Source organism: Phacochoerus africanus, chromosome X (assembly GCF_016906955.1).
Source record: "Phacochoerus africanus isolate WHEZ1 chromosome X, ROS_Pafr_v1, whole genome shotgun sequence".
In the NCBI taxonomy this organism is placed as follows: domain Eukaryota; kingdom Metazoa; phylum Chordata; class Mammalia; order Artiodactyla; family Suidae; genus Phacochoerus; species Phacochoerus africanus.
The window spans coordinates 29,904,638-29,920,217 of NC_062560.1; the positions used below are offsets into that span (position 1 = coordinate 29,904,638).

The 15,580-nt window shown below is 36.5% G+C and overlaps 1 protein-coding gene across 6 annotated transcripts in view; it reads right to left on the bottom strand.

Annotated features, from left to right (window-relative positions):
- The window catches only part of DMD (dystrophin), a 2,144,556-nt gene that overhangs the window by 563,093 nt on the left and 1,565,883 nt on the right, over positions 1–15,580 (bottom strand). For all 6 annotated transcript variants that reach the window (XM_047764837.1, XM_047764839.1, XM_047764840.1 and 3 more), the window contains one exon: positions 4,906–5,060. In XM_047764837.1, the coding sequence (XP_047620793.1) occupies positions 4,906–5,060 (155 nt within the window). The remainder of the gene's footprint in view (positions 1–4,905; positions 5,061–15,580) is intronic.

A 15,580-nucleotide genomic window follows, 5' to 3' on the forward strand; every position in this document is an offset into this window, starting at 1 on the left:
AATGCTTTCAACAGAGTCTCTCCTACCTAAACAATCTTCGGTATAGGTATTTTTCAGACATGAGGTATTTTTATTGCCAAAACTCAAATGTCATTATTAACAATTTCACCTTTAAAATTCTGTTGATAAGATTAACAACAAAAGTAAAAGTATATTTGGTGAAATTTGTGGTTTTTCAGACTTTTAAACAGCAACTCTTGAAAACTGATAAACAGAAGAAATAAGGTAGAAACAAGGAAACAGGATAACGTGAACCACTCTGTAAAGGAAATACTTTTTATTTACAAAATTTGGCAAAAAACTCTTTTTGAAGCAATATAGTATGTAATGGTTATAAATGTAAGCTAAACTGCTTAGAGAAACATAAACAAAGATGATATAGAGCAGAGTGACCAATAAAATGTTCTGTGATGATGGAAACATTCCACTTTGCACTGTCCACTAGGGAAGCTACTAGTTACATGTGGCCCTTGAGCACCTGAAAAGTGACTGATGAGACAGAGGAAATGAATTTTAAATTTTATTTAATTGTAATAATTTACATTTAAATGGCTTCTTATGGCTAGATGGCTACCCTACACAACAGCACAAATCTAGAGGATGATGATGATGTTATTTCAGTTCTGGGTTTAGCTTGGCAAGAAACTGGATTTTAAAAAAGGGTCAAAATGCAAAAGATTGTGATACTTCTTGTTTCTTATCTATCTAGCATAAGATCTATAAGAATATAAAAAAGAGTAGATGAGGCCAAGTAAAATATGGTTTAATCTGTGTAGGTGACTCACATAACATACACAGACTGTGAACTTCTCACGTAAATGTATCATTAGACAATATAGAACCCAGTTCTCCATATGCCCTCTCACACTGACCACAACAATGATCAAGCCCAAATGGTCCATTGCTATGACTACCCTACATGAGTATACTGTGCATGAATATATGACCTATATGACTATCCTTTTTATACTCAGATTTGACTAGCTAGCTACCTCTCCAGGGAACTTGATATTGTCCAGCTATAGCATGACAGTTTTTCAGTTTCTTCTTTCTATACCATTTGTGGCAGCCATTCTCTACTGGCTGGCTCAACTCCGATTACTAGATACTAGAGGTGGTTTTGCGGCATAGTTCTGACCTGAAAGTTCCTGACAAAGTCACTCCTTTCCTGACACCAGCACTGTCCCTTCTTCCTGCTGGAACGCACATGTTCTGAGGGAAATGCCAAGAAGAATAAGGAGACTTCAGTGCTGACGTTGTTGAGCTACTCAACCAATATCAGCACCTACCTAACGCTGAACTTCTCTTTAAGTGATAGAAAAAGATCTCCATTAGATAAGCTACTGAGCTTGGATTTTCCATTACTTGAAACTGAAAGCAGTCCTAATGGATACATTTTTCTTCTGGTTTGAGTTACTGGTGCATCAGAACACTTGTAGTTAGTTATTTTTTTGTTAGTTCATATACCTATGTAATCAAATATTTGGCAGGGGCTTAGATACCATGTGTCAAGCTAAGTGCTAGGTAATATGGTGGACAAGCAGCCAATGTGTATACCCATAGAGAGCAAACATTCTCATAAGAGACAGAGACCAGCAAACACTTAAGTACTGTGTAGTGAGATAAGCACTATAATAGGGAGTCAAAAGAAGGTGGGTTTGGTTTGGCAGTCAGAGAGTGCTTCCTGGAAGAAATGGCATTTACATGGAGACCTGAATAATGAATAGAACTTAACTAGGCCAAAAGTAAGCGGTAATACATATATCACATCAGCAAGTAATAGAGAAGACAGAACACAGTGATGAGGAAAGGAAAATAGCTCAGTGTTTCTTAATTATGGGGAGGGGAGAGTGAGGGAGAGCAGAAACTTAAGCTGGAGTTATAAAGGAAAGGCCATATTGTGTAAGACCTTGAAGTTATTTAAAGAGTGTAGACTGTCTTTGAGTAATAATGGATAAGCCACTAAAGTCTTTAAAAACTGGGAGGAGGGTGAGCTACATGAATATGCTGTATTTAGAAAGATCACCCTGCAGTATATGTAGAGAATGGGTAGGAAGTAGGAAGAAGTTAGGTGAATGATGTGATGTGATTTAACCAAGACATGACAATTGAGGAGAAGGGAGGAATAGAAGTAACTGGATTTGGAAGCTATTTAGGCAGTAAATAGCTTTATGAGAGTTTGGCTATTTGGATTGTAGAAGGAAGAGTCAAGCATGAGTTTCCAGTCTAGACAACTGAATGGGTTGTGGTAATGTTCACTGGGGAGGAATCATAGGAAGAGAGAAGTAGTTTGCATTTGGTGAAAGAGGTTGTAAGAGAGCAAAAATGAGTTCAGCTTTGGGCCTATTCAGTTTGAAATTCCTGAGGGACATTAAAGTAAAATGAAATCAGTGGGATATACAGGTTTGAAACTCAATGATCATTCTCAGCTGCAAATGGTATAAATGGAGAGTCATCAGCAAACCTACACAAGTGGATGAATTTCCGTAGAGTACATGTGAGAAAGAAACGGAGAAGAACTTTAGAGACATGAGTCAAAATTAGCTTGGCAAGTCACAGATTCTGTATGGGCCAGTGAAAAATGTAATATGGCCTCTAACATTCTATTTTACTTTACCCACTGGAGAAATAACTATACGCCTTCCTTAGGTAGTAGCTTTTTAGGGACCAAGTCAAAAAATATAAACTAGAAGCCCCTGTACCAAAGAATCCAAAGACCTTAAGAAAATAAACAGAAGAAATGAGAGAGCTGCTTGGAAATGCAAGAAGCATGAAAGAGTGACATAGATGGGACAGACCTCTCATGAAGCCCATTTTGTACCATGAATAAGCTTTCTTTTTGGCCCCTTCTTGGCTTACATTCCCTAACTCACTAAATAAATTTCTGATATTAATTTGCCTTCCCATAGAGGCCTTTCTTGGAGAAGCAGGTATTTCCCTTTGGGATCTTAACTATTGACTCCCTGATACCAACCAGTTACATATGAATTGAGTCTTCCTCAACCTAATCTGCCCTTGTGTAACTGAATAAACCTATACCAGATTGGTATCTGGAGAAGAAAGTCCGAACTTTATTACTAAGAGGAGGCAGTAACTTTGAGATTTTTTTTCCAATTATTAGTTAACTATTCTCCACCGGAGTCCTGTTAATAGGGCCCCAAATGCAACTCTCCAATTTTGGGTTGAATTGTCTTTTCCATGGCCATCTGAACACCCACTGTCTGGAATTCAGGGCTAGACCTCCTCTATTCCTCCAGAATGACCAGCTTAAATGAAGTTTCACTGGCGTTTTACGTTTCGATCTTTAACTCAATTTCAAAGTTAACTTCGTCTTTCGATTTCCATATATTAATACTTCATTACTCCTAAGAGTTTCTACCTAACTTAAAGTCTGTTTTTTTTTTTCTTGATGGTGGCCTTTTCTTCTTAATAAAAGCCACCTACCTGACTTTAGTAATTCACGTTGTCTTCTGGAACTCATTTACCTTTCATTGTGGACTTCCTTATCACTGTACAGGTACTGTTTTCCTCCCTGTTTTCTGACAGTACTAAAAATAAGTACCCAGTAATCCTTGATTTACCATAGCATGAACAAGGTAACTGTACATTATGCAAAGAAAGTCGTCATTCAACAAATATTTACCATGTCATATTATTTATAATATCCAAGATATGGAAGCAATTTAAGTGTCCATTAATAGATGAATGGATAAAGAAGATGTGATGGAATGTTACTCAGCTATAAAAAAGTGGAAGCTTGCCACCTGTGGCAACATGAACGGATCTAGAGGGTATTATGCTAAGTGAATAAGAGACAGAGACAAATACTGTGTGATTTCACTTATATGTGAAATTTAAAAAACAAAACAAAATGAAAACACACTCATAGACAGAAATAAAATGGGTGGTTGCCATAGGGGAGGAAGGGATAAAAGGGTGAAATAGATGAAGGGGAGAGGTACAAACCTGCAGTTATAAAACAAATAAGCAATGGGTGTATAATATACAGCATAATGAATATGGTCAATAATATTGTAATAACTTTATATTGGGACAGATGGTTACTAGACTTATCACAGTGATCATTTCATAATATGTGCAAATGTCAAATCACTATGTAGTATACTGGAAATGACATATTATACATCAGCTATATTTCAATTAAATAAACACCATTGTTTACCATCTCCCTACTATATCACCTGGTTCAGAACCTCGGGATATGTCAAATAAGAAAGCCCCTGTCCAGGGAGTTTAAGGTAAAGGAAAAGCATTAAATAATTAGTTATATAATTCATGTTTTTAATTAGTATAGATGCTAATGAAATGAAAGCACATGGGGTTAATTGTGGATAATAAGGAGACAGGACCTAGTTTGAGGAGATGGTGTCTCTAAGACTTGTGGATTTCCAGAGATATATAATGGGAAATGAAATTATGAGTCATGTTACATTACATGAATATTCCCACTGGGTGTGTGGTGTGAGATACAGTGATGGTACCATTGACAGCTATAACTCCATCCTGAAGTCCAAAGTGACTTCCTTGTCAGATTAGGGTGGGGCAATATGTGGCACGATATAATAGAACAATATTTCTTTGGATAGAGTTCTCAAAGCAGACCAATAAATGGCTCTTCTAGTTACAAATCAATCTTTTGTTATTATCAATTGCTTAGTTATATCAACACCTTTGTGACTGTGGGTCATTTAATTTCACTAGTCTTCAGGTCCCTCATCTTTAAATAAGAACACTGAGGCAATGCTGTGAGTTTAGTTGGTCTCTATCATCTCGGATCCTCCCAGTCCCCAGTTTAGCAGTCCTGGGAAAACAAATCTGCATTGTCCACCCAGTGATCCCATCATTAAAGTCAGTAAATAGTTTTAGAAATAATGTAGTTCATACCTTTTATGAATGTTTGCCCAGGAGGCATTGATGTTCTCTGTGATCATGTGTACTTTTCTGGTATCATCTGCAGAATAATCCCGGAGAAGTTTCAGTGCCAAGTCATTTGCCACATCTACATTTATCTGCCACTGGCGGAGGTCTTTGGCCAATTGCTATAGATGTATATGGGAAAAAGAATGAATGTCAGTTTTCTCTGAAATCTCTAGTTGGACTTTCTTAAAATGCTTCACAAATAGCTTCTGAATCCTCAGGTCAGAACATGTCTCCAAGATTTAATTTTAATCTACCATGTGTGATTTAGTTAATCATGACAGTATAAGCTAACACACATTTCATGACAAAACTTTTCAAATACAGCATCTTGAGCGATAATCAGTATTAGGTATTTCAGTTTAGTAGCAATTAATTGGAAGCAAACTCAGCTTAATTGTTTTTCACCATGGGAGAGAACTATAAAAATAAACTTCCAAATAACTGTTGAGTATGTGACATATACCAAAATTTGAACAGATAAACTATCTCCCCCTTTCTCTCCCTCTTCATTAACTTGTTGAATTGTTTATGTAATTAGTGCCATCTACTGGCATTCAGCTAAAGCTGCATACAGAAAATATCGGCCATCCAAAAAAGAAAAACTGTTATTCTAGTTATGAACTTCTTTAAAGGAACAGTTTATTCATAAGACTTTAAAAATATCCTACTTTAAAATCAGAATAAAATTTTAAATATAAGAGTCTTGCTAAACAAAATGACCTATGTTTTCTTCTTTGTTAATCTTTAACAAGTGAGCATTATCAAACCATGAAATGTCATATATAAAATAAAGAAATAAGCCAATGATAGGCTTATCTGGATGCATATTAAACTTAGGTTTCTATTAAACACTGTTTCAAGTATATGGGAGAGGCTTTAAGAATTACTATAACATTAAATTATTGATAGTTGTATCAAATACAACACGGTAGATTAAAGAGACAAAGGAAAAGTTGAGGGCAGTTCAAACAGTTGAGGGCAGTTAAAACTTTAAAGTTAAGACTTTAAAGTTTTAACAGAGAAAGGAAAAAAATCAACATTCATAAAAATGAAAAAATAGAGTATTTCAATTTGACACCAATTAAATTTTTTTAAAAAATCCAAAGCTGGAAAGACTGTGGCCAAATTAGCACATTCATGTACCACTGCTGGGAACAGGATCTATTAGGACAATTTTGACAAGAGATATCAAGCGACATACAAATGTTTACTCCCACTGACCCAGTAATCTCAATTTTAGTATTTTATCCTAGTAAGATATTTAAAAGAAAAGAAATGCATTATAGGAATGAAGATCTTCATTAAGACAGTAAAAAAATGAAAAATAATTACAATGTTTAATGAGAGAACATAAGGCAATACATCAACCCCATGTTCTAAAATGCAGTAAATGTGCATAGAAATCATAAGTAAGATAAGAGAACATAATTTCTGTCTTCAATGTATTTTTTAAATCTGTAAGAAGATATTGGTAGGAACTGGAAGGGGAACAAAGGAAAATGAAAATAATTGATGTTTCTGAAAAAAATAATCATTTTTAATATTTGTTTTTTAATATTTGTTCTTTTATGTTAATATGATTTATGACTAAGAAGTTAAACACTTTCAGCAGTTTCAGAATGTTTGAGTAGATTCCTGTTCCTTGAAAATGTATAATCTATTTATAATCTGGCATTTTTCAATTAACTAGATTAGAACATCTTATTCTAGAATGGAATGAAATAACTGTGTTTATTGCATACAGCAAGTAGACAAGATAACCAAACTAATACCCAGCAACTAAAGCTAGTATCACTAACTTTTGCTTTAAAAATAAAAAGACAATTTTTAAAGTCACAGAGTATAGTCGCTATACTACAAAGCAATTAAAATTTATTCTCATGGAATACCTCTCTTTCCTTATATCCTCCTTTTATCAAGCCCTGCAGCTCCTCTTTTCCACTTTTCAGATCTTCACACTATTCAAAAGCCTTTCTGAGGTGAAACATACACTCCAAAGCTTTCCCTTTCTAGAAGTTTCCTAGGATATAAAATTATCTCTTCTTTCCTTTCCCTCTTCACTTAAGTCACTTTCAACTTACAGTATTAAAAGTAATGTATACTAAGATATAAAAGACTAATTTGGCCCTTATTATCCAGAAGATGATATCTACATTTTAAAAGAAGAGCTTATTATCTATCATCTATTAAATCTCTAATTGGTAGCATAAAAATCTACAACACTGACACCAATAACTTGGTTATCATTTCATAAGCTAATTTCTTTTGAAGAAAAATGCAATTTCTAAAGAAATAATTATTAGGAACAAACATCAGAGCATATATGTATAGATTTAGCAATAATAAATATTAATTAAAATTGTAATAAATATAATTAAAATCCTTTATTTTATCTAAGAAAATCTTGGAAGCCACCCCTTACTCCTGGGTTGCTACTTAAAAAGTCTAGATATAAAAGGATATACTCTTTGGTTCTAATCTATAGATCATAAAAAATATCTAAAAGTAGAAGTTAAAAAGTATGCTAGAATTGTTCAAAATCTTGAAGGATATAGTAAGCTAAAGTTTAATTAGAGACTTCATGGTAAAAAGTAGTAAAAGAGTAAGGGGCTTGGCTTCAAACCAGAGCTTTCTGGTATACTTTAATGCTTGAAGGGCAAAAAGAACACAAGCCATATATTTTTCTTCAAATTTGTATTCACACTGAAATTTAAATTTTTTATACCAAAGGAAATTTTGACTGAACACTAACCCTTACTGCATACTGCTCAGGTTTTGCTATGATGTAGGATTAAAAAGAAAAAAAATCCCATGGATTTCCCGTTGTGGCTCAGTGGTTAATGAATCCGACTAAGAATCATGAGGTTGCGGGTTCGATCTCTGTCTTCGCTCAGTGGGTTAAGGAGCCGGCACTGCTGTGAGCTGTGGTGTAGGTTTTAGACACGGCTTGGATGTGGCGATGCTGTGGCTCTGGTGTAGGCCAGCAGCTACAGCTCCGATTAGACGCCTAGCCTGGGAATCTCCATATGCCGGGGGAACGGCCCTAAAAAGGCAAAAAGATCCCGCCCCCCCCCCCAAATAAATATCCCACTGACCTCGACTAACATTGACAGGGCTAAGGCCCTTATCTAAACTCAAAGGTTCCCAGCCACAGCATTCTTTTCTCCCTTCTTAAAGACGTTCATGGCTTCCCTTTCCACTAATACATTGACCACCATGGGCTTTAAAGGAGTGTCATTCACTCCAGGAGCAATGACCTTGACCAACTTTGCCTACTGCTGTGAAATTTTCTACTGGGACAACTCCAGACCAAAGAAAAAGTGTAAATTAAAAAATACAATAGAATTCACACACAGTCTTTTTACTTCTGAATTCCATTTACAATGGTATACACTTCAGGGAATTGTGTGGTTATCATTGCATGTGAAGGCATTTAAAACATTGTGAGCACTAGCCTATAAAAAAAGATGATTTTGTAGGCATATATATGTCTGTGTGTGTTTTCTATGAAGAGTATAAAATGCTAAATCACCAAAAGATTGTATTCCAAATCAGGAAAGAACTATTTTGTATTCAAACCTCATATGATGCTGCTGCAATATGTGCTAGGTATTTATACACAGTATTTAAGCAGAAAAATGATTATGGATTATGGAACAAGCTGAATTCATTTCAATAATTTTGAGTATTAACATTTTTAATTTCAATGTTCGCCTTCTCTTTTTTCTTTGTCAGAATTCTTTTTACAGGTATTGACCAGATAGGAGAGAAAACAAGGGAGGAAGAGAAAGAGTATTTAAATGTCTGGGCAACAGAATGAGCCTGTTGGGTTTGAATCTTGGCTTGGTCACTCACTAGCTATATGGCAAATGAGAAAGTTAATTACACTCTCAATGCCTCAGTTTTCCCCTTTGTTAAATGGATCTATTACCTGTATTTACCTTGAAAGATTCTTATGAGGATTCATTTATAAAATCCAGGGGAAATACTTAGAATGATGCCTGGCATATCCAAAGCATTAAGTAAATATTAGCTATAATCATCATTATTAACATTATTGCTTCTACTGCTACTATGATTACTACTACTGCTGCTGCTATGTTTAATGAACAACACCATAACCACCAGAGGGTGAGTTTCTACTGCATTAAAGAAAGTGACCCATTCTTTTAGAGACATTGTCCGTAATGGTGCAGCTCTAAAAGTCTCCCTTTAATTTAGAAGATAAATTTGAGTATGTAGACCTATAACTAAAATTTTAAAGTTGAGTAGTATTTAAGTTTTCTTATAAAAGGTGTTTTGGGTTATTTACCTACAAGTGAAATTCAGGTTTGTTTCAGGTGAAGTCGATTTTAAAAACCTTAATGGCTCTGCCTCAAAGGAGCTTCATAAAAAAACAATGCAGAGCAATGAAAAGTCATCTCAGAAAGTCTTGACTGAACATTGTCTTGCAGTTTGATTTTAAAGTCATTAACCTTTTGAGTTCTGGTTTTGTTGTCTGTAAAATAGAATGGGGCTACTTCTGTCTCAGGTTTGTTATGAGGTCAAAATCAAATTTCTCGAAAATTTATAAAATAGGATCCTAATATCTTTACAGATAAAAAGTTCTACAGAACAGTTTTTCTCATTTTGCGTAGCATACTGTGCTTGCGTATCTGAACTAAGAGATTCAGAAAAACAAAACTATCTCTGTGAGCTAACAGCTAAGAGTTTATTGGACCTTAGATCTAGTCTCTGCCTTCCTCCACTCTAATCTATTGCCAATGGACCAACCACTTTAGGGGGATAAAAAATTCCCAGGATTTTTTGCCAGCTGGCTTCTAGCTGGTTTAGGCCATTGAGAAAACATGGTAGGAGATGGAAAAAGAGGAGAAAGAGTGTAACCAGAATTTCTCTCTCCCTCAAAGTGGGAAGTGACTTCTTTGTGTCACCATTGCCCACTGGACAGAACCTCCCTCTGCAGTTTTGGTAACTGCTGTGAGGCCAACATGGTCAAGTTAGTAACAGATGCCTCTGGTTTCTGGGCTTTGATGACATTTATTGACTCTCAAGCCCTTGAAACAGTGACAGCTTCCTGATGTTACTAAACTCTGAGTTGCCTCCCTCTTACTGGACTTCTCAGTGCCTTCATTAGCCATGGAACTAGCCCTCTGTATTGAAATTCACTCTGCTTGAAATATCTAATATGGTTTCTCGACTGGACCCTAATGATACAAACTAGAAGAAATCTCACAGCATATGACCCTACGTACAATTACACAGGTGAAATTTAACATCAATCATACATTTCATGAAATATCAGACTTTACATCTCCAGCCTCTGAGGAAGAGACAAGCAAAGTGATTCCTCCATCTGCATACTCTTTCTCCTCCTTCTCTGTGCACTCCCTCTCTCTTGCCTCTTGGAAAGGCTTTGCTTGAAAGCTTTCAAACATGAGTCTCTTCCCCATCTTTAAACAACAACAAAATCTGCTATCATTTTCTTTCTCTTTACAGTTAAGGACTCCTCAGAAGGCAAATACTCAACTCATTGCCTCAACTTGACTACATTCCTACCACTCTATAATTCAGCAAAATTAAGCCTCTGCCATCACCACCTGTAGGGCTATACCTCTCAGGCTTACAAGGTCCACACTTGCCCAGCTTTAAGATCAAAGAAAGAGCCCAGCATCAGCAACACAGACATCAATGACTTAATGGATGGGGGGAGCTTACTGTTTGAAACAAGGTCCTGGAGCAACGCCCCACCATGAACGACAGAGGCAGGTAGGACATGACAGCAAGCTTTGCTCCCGACAGGAAGAAGAGATGGCCAATAAGAGTGGGAATGATATCAGGTTGGCTCATTAGTTACCAGGGGAACCAGCGAGGGGCACGCCCCTCACTGCTCCTTTGATAAGAACACTCACCAGCTGGGGCCTGGGGCGAGTACGCAGGAAGGTCAGTCACAAACACAAGATACAGGTGAAGAAGGCACTGGTCAGGTAGGGGATGTACAGAGAGGAAGACTACAGCCATCTTGAGTGGTTGACCATACACCACCTCATAAAACTATTCTGACAGAAATCATTGTGACAAGTTAAATTATTGGCTTCAATTCTTTACCCCACTCCATACCCATGGCCTTTGCTATGTAACTTTGAATTTCCTACTACAAAAGGCAGAGTTTACTTTCCTGCCCTTGAGGATAAGCATGGCCATATGACTTATTTTAATAGAAGATTTTAATAGAAATGACACAAGCAGAGGCCTGGGACATGCCCCTGGAGTGGGACTGGCTCCTTGCACTTCTGCGAGTATCATGAGACAAACGTGTCCTGGGCTACCCTGCTCACGCTTGGAAAAGGATGAGTGCCACGTGGAGGAGAGTCACCCAATTAACCTACAGTGTGAGACAGTGCCACCCCAGACAAGTTGCAAGCTCATGAAGAAATAAATGCTTATTGTTGTATGACAGTGGCATTCTGAAGTTGTTTGTTATGCAGCATTTTTGTGAAAATGTTAACTGATTCAGTCACCAATGGCCAATGCCTGTGGTAAGCTTTAGGTTCTCCTTTACTTGATTTGCCTGCAGCAACTGGTGCTATTGGCTGCTCTGTTCTTCTTGAGGCTCTATCCTTTCTTGGCCCCTCTCTTTGGGTCTCTGCTACATATTCTGAAGGTTCAAGTTCTTCTGTCTGTCTCTTAAATGTTGATGTTCCCCAAAGTTCTGTCACTAGCCTAACCTTGTCTCTCTGAAGTATAAGTTGATCCTCAAATGGAGGAGGAGGCAGGGAGCATATCCAGAGAGAGGTTGTATTACAATTTTCTCTTATATCCAAATCTTCTACCTCCATTACCACTGCCTTAATTTAAGCCCACATCATCTCTTACTTGAGCTCCACAATACCCTTTATTTATATATTTATTTAGGCCACACACGGCATGCAGAAGTTCCTAGGCCAGGTATCAAAACTGAGCAGTGTCAGATCCTTAATCTGCTGAACCACTAGGAAACCCCTGCAATAACCTTTATATTGGCTCCCTCCCTCTAGTCTCAAACCAGCCCTTCCAATAGGCCAAGCTGCTCAAGGGATCTTTTCAAAATGCAAATATAACCACATTACTCCTGTAAAATCTTTCAATGGCTCCCTGTTATCTACAAGACAAAGTCCAAACCTCTCTCTTTGGATTACAAGGCCCTCAAATATATGACCCTTACCTATGTCTTTAGTTATCTCCTTTCCCCTTCCCCAATCCCATAATTGCCCATACAAAACTCTGAAAAGTTAAGTGACTTGTTGAAGGGGACATAGCTAGACAATGAAAGAGGCATCACAAAAATGCAGGTTTCTTGGCCTCAATATTCAGAATTCAATCTACTTAAAGAAGATATTCTTCCATATAAAAGAATGTAGGGGAAATGGTTGGTTTATTATTGAATTTTGAAGAATATAAACTAGTCTCCTTGATGATTATAGCATGATTGAAAAATTATTGTGTATAATAAAGTAAGACATTGCCAAACAAAGCAGAAAAAATACATATTTGGTTATTTAAAAAAATCACTAAATGGTTTACTCCTAAGTATAAATTAATGTTCCATAAATCTTTACTTGGACAAAAGATAGGCAATTTCTTTCTTGCTTGTGTGAATGAAAATGACCTACAAAACATCTTTATAGATTTATAATATAAATCTTAAAATATCTGTAAGGAAGCTATTTTAAAAGTAAAGCCTCTCACCATTAACTTCAAAACTCATCCTATTTGGATGCCTTTTATTTCTTTTGTTTGTCTGATTGCTGTGGCTAGGACTTCCAATACTATGTTGAATAGCAGTGGTGAGAGTGGGCATCCCTGTCTTGTTCCAGATTTTAGTGGGAAGGCTTTCAGCTTTTCTCCATTGAGTATTATATTTGCTGTGGGTTTGTCATAAATGGCTTTGATTATGTTAAGGAATGTTCCCTCCATACCTACTTTGGTGAGAATTTTTTATCATAAATGGATGTTGGACTTTGTCAAATGCTTTTTCTGCATCTATTGAGATGATCACGTGGGTTTTTGACTTTTCTTTTGTTAATGTGGTGTATGACGTTGATTGATTTGTGTATGCTGAACCATCCTTGTGAACCTGGGATGAATCCCACCTGGTCGTGATGTACGATCTTTTTGATATGTTGTTGGATTCAGGTGGCTAAAACTTTGTTGAGAATTTTTGCATCTATATTCATCAAAGATATTGGCCTATAGTTTACCATATGATATCACTCCTATCTGGTATCTAATATACAGCACAAATGAACATTTTCACAGAAAAGAAAATCATGGACTTGGAAAATAGACTTGTGGTTGCCCCGGGGGAGGGGGAGGGAGGGGGAGGGGTTAGGAGCTTGGGGTTAATGGATGCAAACTATTTCTTTTGGAATGGACTAACAATGAGGTCCTGCTGTGTAGCACTGAGAACTATGTCTAGATACTTATAACGCAGCACGACAGTGGGAGAAAAAATTATGTATACATGTATGTCTAACTGGGTCCCCATGCTGTACAGTGGGGAAAAAAAAGTGTGTTGGGAGAAATAACAATAAAAAATAAATTTAAAAAAAGGAAGTCACATGACTAAACTTTGATACTGATTATAAAAAATAAAAGACCAGATCTCTCAGAAAAAAAAAAAAAGACTCATCTATTAAACTTCTGATATTACCAAATAACTCTGTTTCAGAAGGTAACACTCTATACGGGGGATAGTATTAGAGAAAATGACTCTCATTTTCTAGCTTACTGGAAATGATTAATCTTTTCAATAGCTTTGAGGACTATATACCAAAGTTGTTACTTTTTTGTCCTTTCAACAACGACTACAAGCTGAAAGCAGGCTAGTAAATGTGTTATCGGCCAACCCATTAGAGTTCCATTATATTCTGTCTTACATGGCTTCATGTAATGAATTTTTATAATTAAACTAATGGCATACAATTTATTTTCCCCCCTCTTTACTTTCAGGCCCCATTTCTCTTCCAGCTTCTTTGGAATAAGTTTTATACAAAAAGAAGGGAGGAGAGCCCTCCAAGTGCTTCATTACCTTAATTTCATTATGACATTTTGGAAAGCATTCTCTTTATCTGGGTTCCCTCTTTAATTTGCTGACTTTATTAAAAGGCTTAAGCAATGGTGTAATTAACAAATCACTCAGCTATTCTAGACATCTAAGAGAAGTCTGGTGAAGAGGGTATAGACATGGTTGGGTAGAAATGATTCTAGAGAGAATGCCAGAGTACAGATCCCCAGAAAGTGACATTTTTTCAGCTATTTCAAATCCCATGAGCCTACTGTGGTAGACTATATTATTGTTCACAAATATTTGGTGCTTTTTTCATACCAGAGGATTACATATTTGCACCCCCACTGAATTAGAGATAGCAACATGAGTGATTTCAGCTACATGTCACTTCTAGGCAGGTTTAAGAGACAATGGCATTATTCATTATGTTCCCTACCTCTTTGATCATGGAATTATGTATCAAGATGCAGTTATCATCAGCTGTAGTCCCTGAATAACTAAAGCATTTTATTATTTTTTATGTGATTTTAAACATGATTGGAGTTTTTTAATTTTATCTTTCTGCTATTTCATTAATAGTGTACAGAAATGCAACAAATTTCTGAATATTAATCTTGTATCCTGCAAATTTGCTGAATTCATATATTAGCTCTACCAGTTTTGGGGTGAAGACTTTGGGATTTTCTATACAAAACGTCATAACTGCAAACAGTGACAGGTTTTTATCTTTATTGATTGATTGATTGATTTTTTGCTTTTTAGGGCCGTACCTGCGGCATATGGAAGTTCCCAAGCCAGGGGTCGAATCAGAGCTGCAGCTGCTGGCCTGTGCCACAGGCACAGCAATGCCATATTGGAGCCACACCTGTGACCTATGCCACAGCTTATAGGAACTCCAGATCCTTAACCCACTGAACAAGGCCAGGGACTGATCCTACATTCTCATGGATACCAGTCGGGTTGGTAATCCATTGAGCCACAATGGGAACTCCAAAACAGTGATGGTAGTTTTACTTCAATTTATATGCCTTTTATTTTTCTTATCTGACTGATGTGGCTAGGACTGCCAATACTATGTTAAATGGAAGTGGTGAGAGTAGGCATCCTTGCTCCTGAACTTAGAGGACTTTCAGGTTTTCACTATTGAGTATAATGTTAGCTGTGAGTTTGTCATAAATATCTTTTCTTATATTGAGATATATTTCCTCTATACTCACTTTGATGGGAAGCTTTTTTTCTATCATGATGGATGTTGCATTTTGTCAAACGCTTTTTTCTGTGTCTATTTAGATGATCATATGCCTTCCTTTTGTTAATGTGATGTATTACATTGGTTGATTTGTGAATATTGAATCATCCTTAATCCAACTTGTTCATGATATATGATCCCTTTTATATATTGTTGGATTTTGTTTGCTAATATTTTGTTGAGGGTTTTTTTTTTGTATCAATATTCATCAATGATACTAGCCTATAATTTTCTTTTTTTAGTAATGTCTTTGGCTGGTTTTGGTAACAGGGTAATGGTGGTCTTGTAGAAAGAATTTGGGGGGTATTCTGTCCTCTTCAAGTTTTTGAAATAGTTTGAGAAGG